The sequence below is a fragment of the Panthera uncia genome, chromosome B4, assembly GCF_023721935.1.
Source record: "Panthera uncia isolate 11264 chromosome B4, Puncia_PCG_1.0, whole genome shotgun sequence".
NCBI classification, from domain to species: Eukaryota; Metazoa; Chordata; class Mammalia; order Carnivora; family Felidae; genus Panthera; species Panthera uncia.
In genome coordinates this window covers 88,873,118-88,885,192 of record NC_064809.1, presented here as the reverse complement: position 1 = coordinate 88,885,192, position 12,075 = coordinate 88,873,118, and the positions used below count along the sequence as shown (strand labels likewise).

At 41.3% G+C, this 12,075-nt stretch overlaps 1 protein-coding gene across 3 annotated transcripts; it reads left to right on the top strand.

Annotated features, from left to right (window-relative positions):
• Positions 1 to 2,067: 2,067 nt before the first annotated feature.
• LLPH (LLP homolog, long-term synaptic facilitation factor) lies at positions 2,068 to 10,235 on the top strand. Of its 3 annotated transcripts, none has more exons than XM_049625926.1 (3): positions 2,068 to 2,219; positions 4,306 to 4,525; positions 9,618 to 10,235. In XM_049625926.1, the coding sequence occupies exons 2-3, from the start codon at positions 4,321 to 4,323 to the stop codon at positions 9,794 to 9,796; spliced, it is 384 nt and encodes a 127-aa protein (XP_049481883.1). In that variant the 5' UTR covers positions 2,068 to 2,219; positions 4,306 to 4,320; the 3' UTR covers positions 9,797 to 10,235. The 3 variants fall into 3 exon arrangements, with proteins under 3 accessions (XP_049481883.1, XP_049481885.1, XP_049481884.1); XM_049625928.1 differs by lacking the exon at positions 2,068 to 2,219 and adding an exon at positions 3,020 to 3,232; XM_049625927.1 differs by lacking the exon at positions 2,068 to 2,219 and having other exon boundaries at positions 3,267 to 4,525.
• Positions 10,236 to 12,075: the final 1,840 nt, after the last annotated feature.

Below are 12,075 nucleotides of genomic sequence, written 5' to 3'. Positions count from 1 at the left end.
AAATTTACAAGTTTTTTTCTTTTTTCCAGTAACGCAGTTCACGAGTCAGCTTTTTTAAAGTATTAGTACTGCAGAATTTTGGCATATACTTAACACCATGACATTTTCACAATAGGTAAATTTTTCTCTCTTCTGGTGCCAGGCGTCTTCAAGTCTTGGCCTGGTTTGTTATTTAAAAACTTTTTTTTTTTTTGTATATTTACACATTTTTGAAAGAGACACAGCATGAGTGGGGGAGGGGCGCAGAGCGAGGGGGACACTGAATCTGATGCAGGCCCCAGGCTCTGAGCTGTCAGCACAGAGCCCGACAGGGGGCTCAAACTCACAAACTGCGAGATCATGACCTGAGCTGAAGTTGGACACGCTTAACCTACTGAGCCACACAGGCACTCCTTGGCCTGGTTTATTAAGAGAGATGCAGTTAATTAGGACTGTCCATGAGCTTTCTCTAAAATGCAATGTGAACGTGTATTTTTGGGAGAGGCAGCTAAGATCTATGGTTAACTTGTAAAATAGAAATTCACTTGCTTTGTAAAGGCTTACTCTTATTTAAAGAAAGCAGGTTGGTTTTTTTTTTTTTTAACTTTTTTAATGTTTATTTATTTTTGAGAGAGAGAGACAGAGTGTGAGTGGGGGAAGGGCAGAAAGAGAGAGGGAGACACAGAATCAGAAGCGACTGAGTCACCCAGGCGCCCCAGAAAGCAGGTTTCTAATGTGTGCTGCCTTTTTATATATCACAGGTTAAGAGTTTGTCAGCCACTTAAAAAAGCCTACTGTATTCTGAGTGTACCACTTTCCATATGTTGCAGGGTTTCTTCGGGGACACAAATTTAAAGAAAGAAGGTACACACAAATTTTCTCAGAACTTTCCTTTTCTAGCAACCAGATAGGAATTTACTAGACATCATTAAAGACAATTTCCTGGGTTTTTTGTGTTTTTTTTTTTTTTTTTTTGGCATATGTTATAAATCTCTGGAAAATAACAGTTTAGAAACAGTACTGTGGGACCCCTGGGTGGCTCGGTTGGTTGAGCAACCAATTCTTGATTTCGGCTCAGGTCATGATTTCAGTTTGTGAGATTGAGCCCTGCTTCTGGCTCTGTGCTGAAAGCCCAGACCCTGCTTGGGATTCTCCTCCCTCTCTGCCCCTCTCACTCGCTCGCTCTCAGAATAAATAAACAAGAAACGGTACTGTGCATGTTTGAGATTATGTAAAAATTATAAAAGCTACCATTTGTTGAGCTCTATATCACCTACCGAGGATCAACTGGGTTGTATGTATTAGCTGGAGTCTATGGATAAGGCATTCCGGGCTCTGAGATACTTACTTTTATTACTCACAAGGAAGTGTTGGAACCAAAAATGCAACACAAGACATGTCTGGTTCCAAAGCCTATGCTATTAGTAGCATATGTAAAATAATAATAATAATAATAATAATAATAATAAAACTGGTGTTTGTGACCATCACCTAAGACTTATGTCTGGTTTACATTAAATTATTGTTAGCCAAGTAAAAATTGGTTGAACTGAATCAGTTTGATCATTTTACCTTTTGAATTTGTCTTTGGGATGGGAAAGGGTTTTTGGTTAAAAAAAAATTGAGGTATAACGGACATACAATAAATCGCACATTTAACGTGTACAATAGGTAAGTTTTGACAAATGTGTACAAACGTGAGATCATCACCCGTGATGGGAAAACGTTAAGGGCTGCAAATAAAGAGTTGTTTCCCTTCTAGAAGAACACGTGTCTGAACGAATCAGTCTAAGGAAATCCAAGAGTATCGTGTGAATGGTGATGTGGGACCTGAGATGTAAAGGGAGACTCTGGGCTCACTACTGGGCAGGCAGGGTCACCGGGCCAGGATCACTGTGTTAGCGTGTCGGAGATAACCCGGTCACGATCGGGAAACTGGTCTAGCTGGCGCCCCAACAGCCATCCGGATTTTCCGCAATGTCCAAATCCCTCTTGGGAACCCACAGGGGAGGAGCCAAGCTCCTAAAACCGCACTCCCATCAGAGGGAGGAAGTGCGTCAGCGCCAGACTCCAGAAGGCCCCGCCCCTCGAGGCCTTCCGGGGGCATCGTGGCTCCCGGCGTGCAGCGCGCCCGTCCGGGGCTCCTGGGAGTGCGGGGAAAGCGCCGGCAGGAAGGCGGAAGTGTGGAGGCTTCCGGTCAGCGTGGTCTGCGTGCCATCTGCGGGTTTCTGACTTGCGTGGTGAGTCCTCTGCTTTCCGGGTCCAGTGGGGCCTGGGACTTGGGAGTCTAACCTGCCGCCCGTAGAGAGTCTCATCTCAAGCCCGGTCCCTCTCTGGGCAAGGTTGAGCCCGGCCCGAGACGCAGCCCTCCGTCAGGAACGAGAGTCTCCTGTGGTGTTGGTGGTGGCCCTCGGGCTTCCCCGTGCTCTGCGAGGTGGAGCCCTCCTTTGTCGGTAGTCTCGCTCGGGTTAACCTGGGCTTTCAAAGTTGTTTACCGCAACTCCTCTGTTCTTGCCCCTCGCAGGCTTGGATTGTTGTAGGCAGGGGGACCGTGAGTTGGTGGTTGCTGGTTGTGGTCCCCAAACTGTTAAACTGTTAGTTATCCATTCAACAAATGCGCCGTGCGGTGAACGAGACCCATTTAGTTAGCGCCTGCCTTCGGGGTCCCCGAAGTCCCCCGGGATGACAGAAAATAAACTAAATTTCAGAATGTAATACGTATTTAAAAGGAAAGAAAAGGATGGTGTGATGGAGAGTAGGAGGTAAGCTTACGAGGGGGGGTTGGGGGGGGGGGGGAGAGGTCGTCAGAGAAACCCTTTCTGTGGTACTTAAATGAAGGAGCGAGCTTTGGGAAGGTCATTCCCAGGCATGGAAGCAGCAAATTGTAAAGGTGCTAAAGTGGAGATAGTTTGGACTTTGAAAAATTTTTTTTTCTTTTTCTTTTTTTTTTTTTCAAAATCATGTCTTAACGTTTTATTTAACTGCTTGATTGATGTATAATCTGTTAAATTGCACATGTTCATAGTGTGTAATATAAGTTTTTTTTTTTAATGGCTATTTATTTGAGAGAGGGAAAGAGAGAGAGCAGGGGGAGGACAGAGAGAGAGGGAGACAGAATCCCAAGCAAGCTTTCACTGTTAGCCCAGAGCCCATGGAGGTTGAGGGGGACTGGAACTCACCAACCATGAGGTCATTACCTGAACCGAAATCAAGAGTCGATGTTCAACTGACTGAGCCACCCAGGCATCCCAGTGTAAGTTTTGATATATGTATACAAACATCCATCAATGCAATCAAGATTGTGTTATAAATCACTCTCAAAAGCCTTCCTCCAAACCCTTTATAATACCTAGAATTCCTTCCTTCCCATTCCCTCTCACCTCCCCATACTGTGCCTGGGTTGTCACTGATTGAGCTTTTTCTCCGATGTAATTGGTACTTGGGGATGGGGTGGAGCTTGGAGCCTGAGATGAAATAGAGTTGAAAGTCACAAATAGTCTTGTAGATCTTGAATATGAGGTGGGATATCATTAAAGAATTCCATGAAAGACTATGGAAAGCTCTAAGTTTTTAAAAGCTCACACTAACTGCCTTTTGGAGGATTTAGGGCTGGGGCTAACAGATGAACAGCAAGAGTGGATATGGACAAGTTTAAAATAGCTAAATTGAAGGGCACTTGGGTGGCTCAGTCGGTTAAGCATCCACCTTTGGCTCCTGTCACGAAGTCACGGTTTGTGGGTTTGAGCCCCGCATCAGGCTCTCTGCTGTCAGCACAGAGCCTATTAGGGATCCTCTGTCTCCCTCTCTCTGCCCCTCCCATGCACATGCTTACTCTCTCTCAAAAATAAACAAACAGTTAAAAAAAATTAGGTAGATTGAATTGAGGGGAGCATAATGAGGAAGACTGGGGTAAGGTGTCCTATAAGCTCAGAGGCAGTCAAGTTAAAAGATACCTATAAAAACATTTTGTAATTTGTAAGTTGTTGCATAAATGTAAGGTGATGATGCTCTTTGCATTTTGGGGGAAATTCAGTTTCTGCATCTTGTATGGAAACTCCAGGAGCTTTCAGAATTGGCTTGACTTACAGTTTGCCAGTGACCACAGGGAGTTTGATTTGGTGCTCTTGTTATTTAGTGGCTGTATATGCAATGTTGATTCTCCCATAATTTGTGCATTATGCCATCATAAATCATGAACAGAGTGAAGTGTGTTACCTTTCGTTTGTTCATGTTTTGTAGAGATACCTTTTGACCTGGTTTTCCAAGGATTTGCCCTTCTTTTTTTAAAAGTATAAATTTTTGCTTTTGTGTATGTATTTCTGTCAGCTTTCCAGGTAAAATATGGCTAAAAGCTTACGGAGTAAGTGGAAAAGGAAGATGCGTGCCGAAAAGAGAAAAAAGAATGCCCCAAAGGAACTCAGCAGACTTAAAAGTATTCTTAAAATAGATAGTGATGTTTTAATGAAAGATGTTCAAGAGATAGCAACTGTGGTGGTGCCTAAACATTGTCCAGAGAAAACTGAATGTGTGGTACAAGATGAAAAAGGTGAGTTTAAGTGCTTTGTTAAAAAAATAATAATAGGGACGCATGGGTGGCTCACTAGGTTAAGCGTCTGACTTCGGCTCAGGTCATGATCTTACGGTTTGTGAGTTCGAGCCCTGCATCGGGCTCTGCACTGACATGGCAGAGCCTGCTTGGGATTGTCTCTCTCTCTGTCTCTCTGTGTCTCTCTGTTTCTCTCTCTCTGCCCCTCCTCCGCTCTCTCTCTCAAAATAAATAAACAAAAAAATTAATAATAATTCTATCAGTTTCCTCTTGTGACTCTTTTTCCCTTTTTGACTGTCCTCCACTCTTTCCTGCACATGCTTCCCTACAAACCTCCTGCCATGCCCATTTGATTCTTTGAAGGCTTATAGTGCTGCTAGAGATTCTATGCTAAACTATTTTAAAGGCGCTTCATGTGAATAGGCATGTTTTGGATTATTCAGGGTATTTAGGCTTATACAATAGCCTAAGTGTGTCAGAAATACAGTATAACAGGAGCTGACGAACAACGTAGACGCATCCTTGTTGGAAGAGTATATCATTCAGTCAGGGACTAGGCAAGATAGCAGATCGTTTTCCATTTTATCCTTTGTAAGATCTATTCCCGTTCAAAGAATCGTTATATGCCGTTATATTATTTTCCTAAAACAAATCAGAGTTTCCTGTATTTGATTTTGACAGATTCTAGGTACCTGTTTTAATCACAGTCTAAAGTTAGAGGCTGTGTATATTACTAGCTTCAGCACAGGAAAGGACTCCTTGGTTTTCACATCCTCATATAACAGTTTGGCAGCAAACTGAAATAAGCACTCGTAATACTCAGGCTCTTAAAATAGAAGTGAATTTATGTGGTGTCCAGTGGTCAAGGAAGAGAGCAGTGATCCTCAGCCTTCCAGTCCTAGAAGTTTTCCCTCTTGCTAATATTACTCTCTCAAAGGCCCGTATCTCCGCTTGTGTTCTGAATCCTCTCCGTTCTCAAGGGCTATATGCCTGCATCCTGCTTATCAGTCTGTCTTCTTCACCGGGTCATTCCAACAGCATAAATATGTTCTAGGAAACAAAGAAAAATCCTTCCCTCGATGTCCCATTTCTCTCAATCTGCTGTTTTATTTCAGCTCTCCTTGAAACAAGAATTCTTAACACTTGCTGTCTCTTTTTCCTCGTATGTACTGCCTCTGCCCATTTGCTCTTTTTTTGTCTTTAAGGTACAATTCACATAACATAAAATTAACTACCTTAAAGTGTGGAATTCAGTATCATTTAGTACGTTGGTGATGTTGTCCAACATCACCTCTTTTTCCAAAACGTTTTCATCACCGTAAAAGGAAACCTTATACACATAAAACAGTCTCCCTCTTCCTCCCTTCACGAGTCTCTGGCAACCACTGATGTGTTTTCTGTATCTATGGATTACCTCTTCTGGATATTTCATATAATTGAAATCCTGTAACATATGACCTTTTGTGTCTGACTTCTTTCACTGAGCTTAATGTTTTTAAGGTCCATCCATGTTGTAGCATGTATCAGTACTTCCTTTTCAAGGCTGAAGAATACACCATTTTATGTACATACCACACATTGTTTATCCATTCGTTGGTTGATGGGCATTTTGGGTTGCTTTCTTTCACCTTCTGGCTGTTGTGAATAGTGCTGCTGTGAACGTTCGTGTACACATCTTTGTTTGAATACATGTTTTCATTTCTTTTGGATTTGTACTTATGGATGGAATTGGCTGGGTTGGTTGATAATTCTGTTTACTGTTTTCTGTATCAGGCAGCCATTTTCCCCTTTTTCCTTCTCTTTTTAGAATTGCCTCATCCTACTGGGTGTGAAGTGGTGTCGCATTGTGGTTTTGATTTGCATTTCTTCAGTCATTTAATGCTGTTGAACATGTTTTCATATGCTTGTTGGCCATTTGCATATGATCTTTGCAGAAGGATCTTTTCAAGTCCTTTGCTCATTTTTGTTTTCACCCTGGCAAGCCGGTAAGGGACAGGGAGAGGGAGGAGAATCTTAAGCAGGCTTCATGCTGGGGCTGATGTCTCATGACCCTGAGATCATGACCTGAGCTGAAACCAAGAGTCAGGACTCTTTCAAATTGGATTGTCCTTTTGTTGAATTGTAAGTGTTCCTTATATGTTTTGGATGGTAGATGCCTATTTGCTTTTTGAGTGTTTGCTTTTGAGTCTGTTTAATGTATTCTGTAGTTTTCTCTCCTGTTTTCTGTTTTTCTCTTATACTTTCATAACTTTATTGTTTATTTCTTATTTTGAGTTGTTTAGTTTTGCTATTATATTTTTAATTTCTGAGTTCTTTTTTCTCTTTTACTCTTTCTTTGTTATAGCCTGAGGTTCTTAATGGATATATGTTCTCTAATCTCATTGCGGATTTTCATTATAGTTTGAAAATTTTTGATCTACTCTGCATTGTCTATTTTCTTGAATTCTTTTTTCCCTCTACCCCCTGCATTCCTTTAGTTTTCATCTTTCTCTTTCACAATGAAGGCTTTCTCCAAAGCCTAGTAATGAATGGTTGTTTATATTTAAAAGTAAAGCACTAAAATGATGAATGGACACTGGCAGGGGAGGTGGGGACAAGGTGTGGGGGAGGACTTATCAACTGTTAGACTTGGAGTATGATTGGGTTGAACCTAGAAGGTTCTGTTGTGGAGGATGTATGTCAGAACCTAGGTCTTTTCTCGCATCATTCTTAGAGAGGGATCCTCTCATCTGCCTACAGCAGTGTCCAGCTACCCTCCTTGGAATATTTCAGGAACTAAATGGGGATAGAACTGAGAGTGGGGGAGTCTTTCCATTTAGTAATCTGCCTGGTTTCAGTGTGGTTGCTCATCTCTGCCCTCAGGTTTGTGTTTCCCCTTTGTTTCCTTCAACTTAAGCCACAAACCTAGTAGTCACCTTGATCCCTTTTTCCTTTATTTCTCACCTCTAAAACATTAGCGCATCTTGAATATCTCCAAAATATAGCAGGAATCTATCCATTTTCCTCCTCCTTTCATGTTATCACTTTAAAATGACTATTGTTTCTTGCCTGAACCAAGATGGTAGCCTGTTTTACTTCTCTCTTCAGCATTTGCTCCCTTTTGATTTTTTTTTTCTTTCCAATTTGAGAGAGGAGAGCACATGCAAGGGAGGACAGGCAGAGGGAGAGAGAGAATCTTAAGGAGGATCCACGTTCATTGTGGATACCGATGTGGCACTGGATCCCAGGACCCTGGGATCAGGATCTGAGCCAAAATTAAGAGCCAGATGCTCAACTGACTGAGCCACCCAGACACTCCCTTTTGATTCATTTTTGACATATCAAACAGTATGATTGATTGATTGATTGATTGATTAAATGTTTATTTTTTTTTGAGATGGCAAGAGAGACACACACACAGAGTGCAAGTGGGGGAAGGCCAGAGAGAGAGGGAGACACAGAATCTGAAGCAGGCTCCAGGCTCTGAGCCATCAGCACAGAGCCCGACACGGGGCTTGAACTCACAAACCGCGAGATCATGATCTGAGCCGAAGTCAGACGCTCAACTGACTGAGCCACTCAGGCGCCTCAGTATGATCTTTTTAGAATAAATAAGGCAAATTATTGTCATTCACATCGTTAAAACATCTCATTGTCTTTCCGTGTGCTCATCAGAGCCTGCTGGGTCTTACTTAGTGTGGTTCTGGTGCTTCTCTTAAAAAAGCCACTTAACACAGGCTGCGGTTTGCTTTGTTATTCTCCCTTCAACGGAATATTGTAAACTCCATGACAGCAAGGAGTGTATTTGGACCACCATATCCCCAGAACCTAGAACGGCACCTAAAACAATCATTCAAAAACTAGTTATTGAATGGCTAGTATACAGAAGGCACTATTCTAGGTACTGAGGAAATAATGATGCATACCAGAAATTGCTTCCATCCGGATGGGATTTACATTGTATTGGAGGAGACTGAAAGTAAGCCAGATAAACGAATTAATACAGTGTCAGGTGGTAGTGATCATGCACGACCTTGTATACCCTGGTAAGTTCCCATGGGAGGACATTCTGGGCCTGTCCTTCACAGTAGATAAGGTTGGTGATAGATGTACCACAGCATGGTTGCACTGAGCTTCGTGTCAGGGAGATTGCTGGTCTCTGGGTGTTATCTGGATAAGAGTGTCAGCCCCAGTGTACATCCAGGCTTTTCTTTCTTTCATTTTTCTTTCTTTTTTTTTTTCTTTTAATACACTTTTTTTTCCTTAAGTAAACTCTACCCCCAACGTGGGGCTCAAACTCAGGACCCCAAGGTCAAGAACTGTGTGCATTACCAACTGAGCCAGCCAGGCAACCTTATATCCAAGTTTTTCTTTTCTTTTCTTTTCTTTTTTTTTTTTTCCTTTCTTTCTTTAAGTAACCTCTACACCCAACGCGGGGCTTGAACTCACACGAGCCTGAGATTGAGAGTTGCATGCTCTACTGACTGAGCCAGGCAGGTGCCCCCATCCTGATTTTCCTTTGTCATCTGCCCGTCACAAGCTTGTTGCTTACTACTCCGCCTCTTCTGAGTACACTTCATTAGAAGTGGCCAGCCATTCTTCATAGCTCATTTACTTTTAAGGCCTGTCCATTAAAAGTGTGGGTACACTTAATAGGCTCAACTGTCGTAGTTAGCTCAAGAAAGCACTTAATCTGAGAAATGTTCTTGTAACCCACTTCTGCTCCCGGCCATATACTTACCCTTCTTGCAGTAACTCAAACCCATACATCCTAAATGACTGCTGTTTAACTTTTACTAATGCAAAGGACAGTCATGACAACATTCTTCAGAAAGTCTCTTAGTGACTAAATAGAAGACATGTCTCATTCCTCACCAGTACTTTTTATGTCTTTCATGGTTGTAGGAACCCATGAGAGCATGTCTGAGTCCATTGAATGCGCTGTGAGGAGTTTTCAGTGTTAGTCAAAGAGCATTCCATAGAAAAAGGGATTTTTTTTTTCTTTTGTAGTCTCAGACCACTTTCAGTTCTGATGTTCTCATTGCATTAACATGCTTTTTCACAGGATTGTTTCTTTATTCATGAGCGTTAATAGTTTTCGTTTTTTATTCAGATGACATGAAGATGGAGACTGATATTAAGAGAAACAAAAAGAGTCTTCTAGACCAGCATGGACAGTACCCCATATGGATGAACCAGAGACAAAGGAAAAGGCTGAAGGCAAAGCGAGAAAAAGGGAAGGGGAAAAGCAAAGCAAAAGCAGTAAAGGCAGCAAAGGGTTTGGCCTGGTAGACTCTTTAAAAATTTGAAAAATCCTACATGGGACAGGTCTTCGATTAGAATGTATATGTGGATTTCAGCTTTCACCAAATGAAAACTGTGTTTCCAGATTTAACTTGGCCTTTCTCTTCAAACCCAACTTAACTCCTCAAATTTGTTTTGGGAGCTTGATAAAATATTTTCTTTGATAAATGAAAGCGACACTGGTATTTTAATTGGATGCTGTCCAATGTGCAGGGGTTCTCAGACTTCAAAATTCTATTAAGTGTTACTGTGGTTGTAATTGTTTGGTCTCCATAAAGATAAAAGAAGATATTATACTGACACATTTCAGCTAATTCAGGTTTAAAGAAAACTTACACAACTAAAAATATGTCAGTGGATCTTATAAGCACTACTTGTTTAGAGTTTTGATTTTGTTTAATTCAGAATAAAAGATATTTTGTCTAGATCTTGAAGTGCTTTTCTTTCATGTGTCCTTAAGGTTTTCTAGTAGGAGAGAAGAACATCTTCAATTAAATTGTTAAAAAATCTTTAAGTTTTTAGGTAGAATATTAACATCTACAAATTAATAGCCTCCATCTTTTTAGGAGATAGAACAACCTGGGAACTAGTTAATGTCAGTTTTTATATTATGTAGCCTAATACAACACAACATTCCTCACACAATGTTTCTTAGAATCAGTTTTTCTGGGGGTGCCTGGGTGGCTCAGCCGGTTAAGTGTCCGACTTCGGCTCAGGTCATGATCTCACGGTTTGTGAGTTTGAGCCCTGCATTGGACTCTGTGCTGACAGCTCAGAGCCTGGAGCCTGTTTCAGAGGCTGTGTCTCCCCCTCTCTCTGCCCCTCCCCCACTCATACTCCGTTTCTCCCTCTCAAAAATAAACATTAAAACATTTTTTTAAAAAATCAGTTTTTCTACATGTGTGGTGAAAAATATATTTCATAGTCACATCAGTTTGGAAATTACCACATACCTGGACATTCACAAAAAGTGTTTAGCTTAGTATGGTCTTGCAGAGATCTAACAAAGAAACCTATTTAACTTTGACTCTTTCAAACTATTGTTCTGAAGGCTCTACTGTTGGAAATCCTGGTAAATGAAATCATTTTTGTGAAGTCTGTTTTGCTACAGTTTACTAATTTCACTCTTAAGTTTACTTTTAGTTAAGCAGTTTATTTTTTTTTTAATGTTTATTTTTGAGAGAGACAGAATACAAGTAGGGGAGGGGCAGAGGGAGAGGAAGACAATCCAAAGCAGGCTCCAGGCTCCGAGCTGTCAGCACAGGGCCCAGTGGAAGGCTTGAACCCACGGAACTGTGAGATCGTGATCTGAGCCGAAGTTGGACACTCAGCCAACTGAGCCACCCAGGTGCCCCTATATTGAGTTAAAAAAAAAAACTGCATTATATTGATGGTTGCTCTGACGATGCCATTTTTTAATTACTGTTTTTAATGTTTATATTTTTTACTGTTTTTAATGTTTATATATATATTTTTGAGAGAGAGACAGAGTGCAAGCAGGGGAGGGGCAGAGGGAGAGGGAGACAACAGAATCCAAAGCAGGCTGTAGGCTCTGAGCTGTCACCACAGAGCTCAATTCGGGGCTCAAACCCATGAATCGTGAGATACGACCTGAGCCGAAGTCAAATGCTTAACTGACTGAGCCACCCAGGTGCCCCTAGTTAAGCAATTTAAACTTTGTATTCCCTCTGGAATTTTACAGTAGTCCTCTTGACCATCCTTACATGTTCACTGGAACAACAAATACTTTTTGAGTGCCTACTATGTGCTGGGAACTTTTCCAGGTGCTGGGGACACGGGGAGGGAGACTTAGGAAGTTTTGACCTTATGAGCCTCTACTCCAAAGAGGCTGTTAGCTTCCGAGGAACACCCAAGTTAAAAGTGAAATCTATTATGTTGGGATGAGCATTGGGTGTTGCAAGTAAGCAATGAACTGCGGGAATCTACCCCCAAAACCAAGAGCACACTTTATTTTCCAACTATTTTCTATTAGCTTCTTTTGAGAAAATGTATTCTAAGTATTTAAATATTATCCATTAACTAATCACTGAGTAAATTGAGAAAAGTCTAGTATATAAAACCACCTTAAGATTTTCCTGTCATTAAATTTTAAAGATTCAAATCTCCTCCTTTTTGCCTTTTGGTATAGTTAGGAACAACAAATAGTTTACGAGGAAAAAGTAAATACATAAATGTTTATCCTTGAAATAAAAAGTTGCTAATGTTTTCCAATTAAGCCGCTGACAATATCAGCCTAAATACACTAG

What these genes read in the sequence shown, in the direction of transcription:
- LLPH (XM_049625926.1), top strand. Translation starts at nt 4,321, where the DNA reads ATGGCTAAAAGCTTACGGAGTAAGTGGAAAAGGAAGATGCGTGCCGAA. An exon ending in TGTGGTACAAGATGAAAAAG is followed by an intron (nt 4,526 to 9,617) that starts GTGAGTTTAAGT and finishes TTTTTTATTCAG; the next exon opens with ATGACATGAAGATGGAGACT.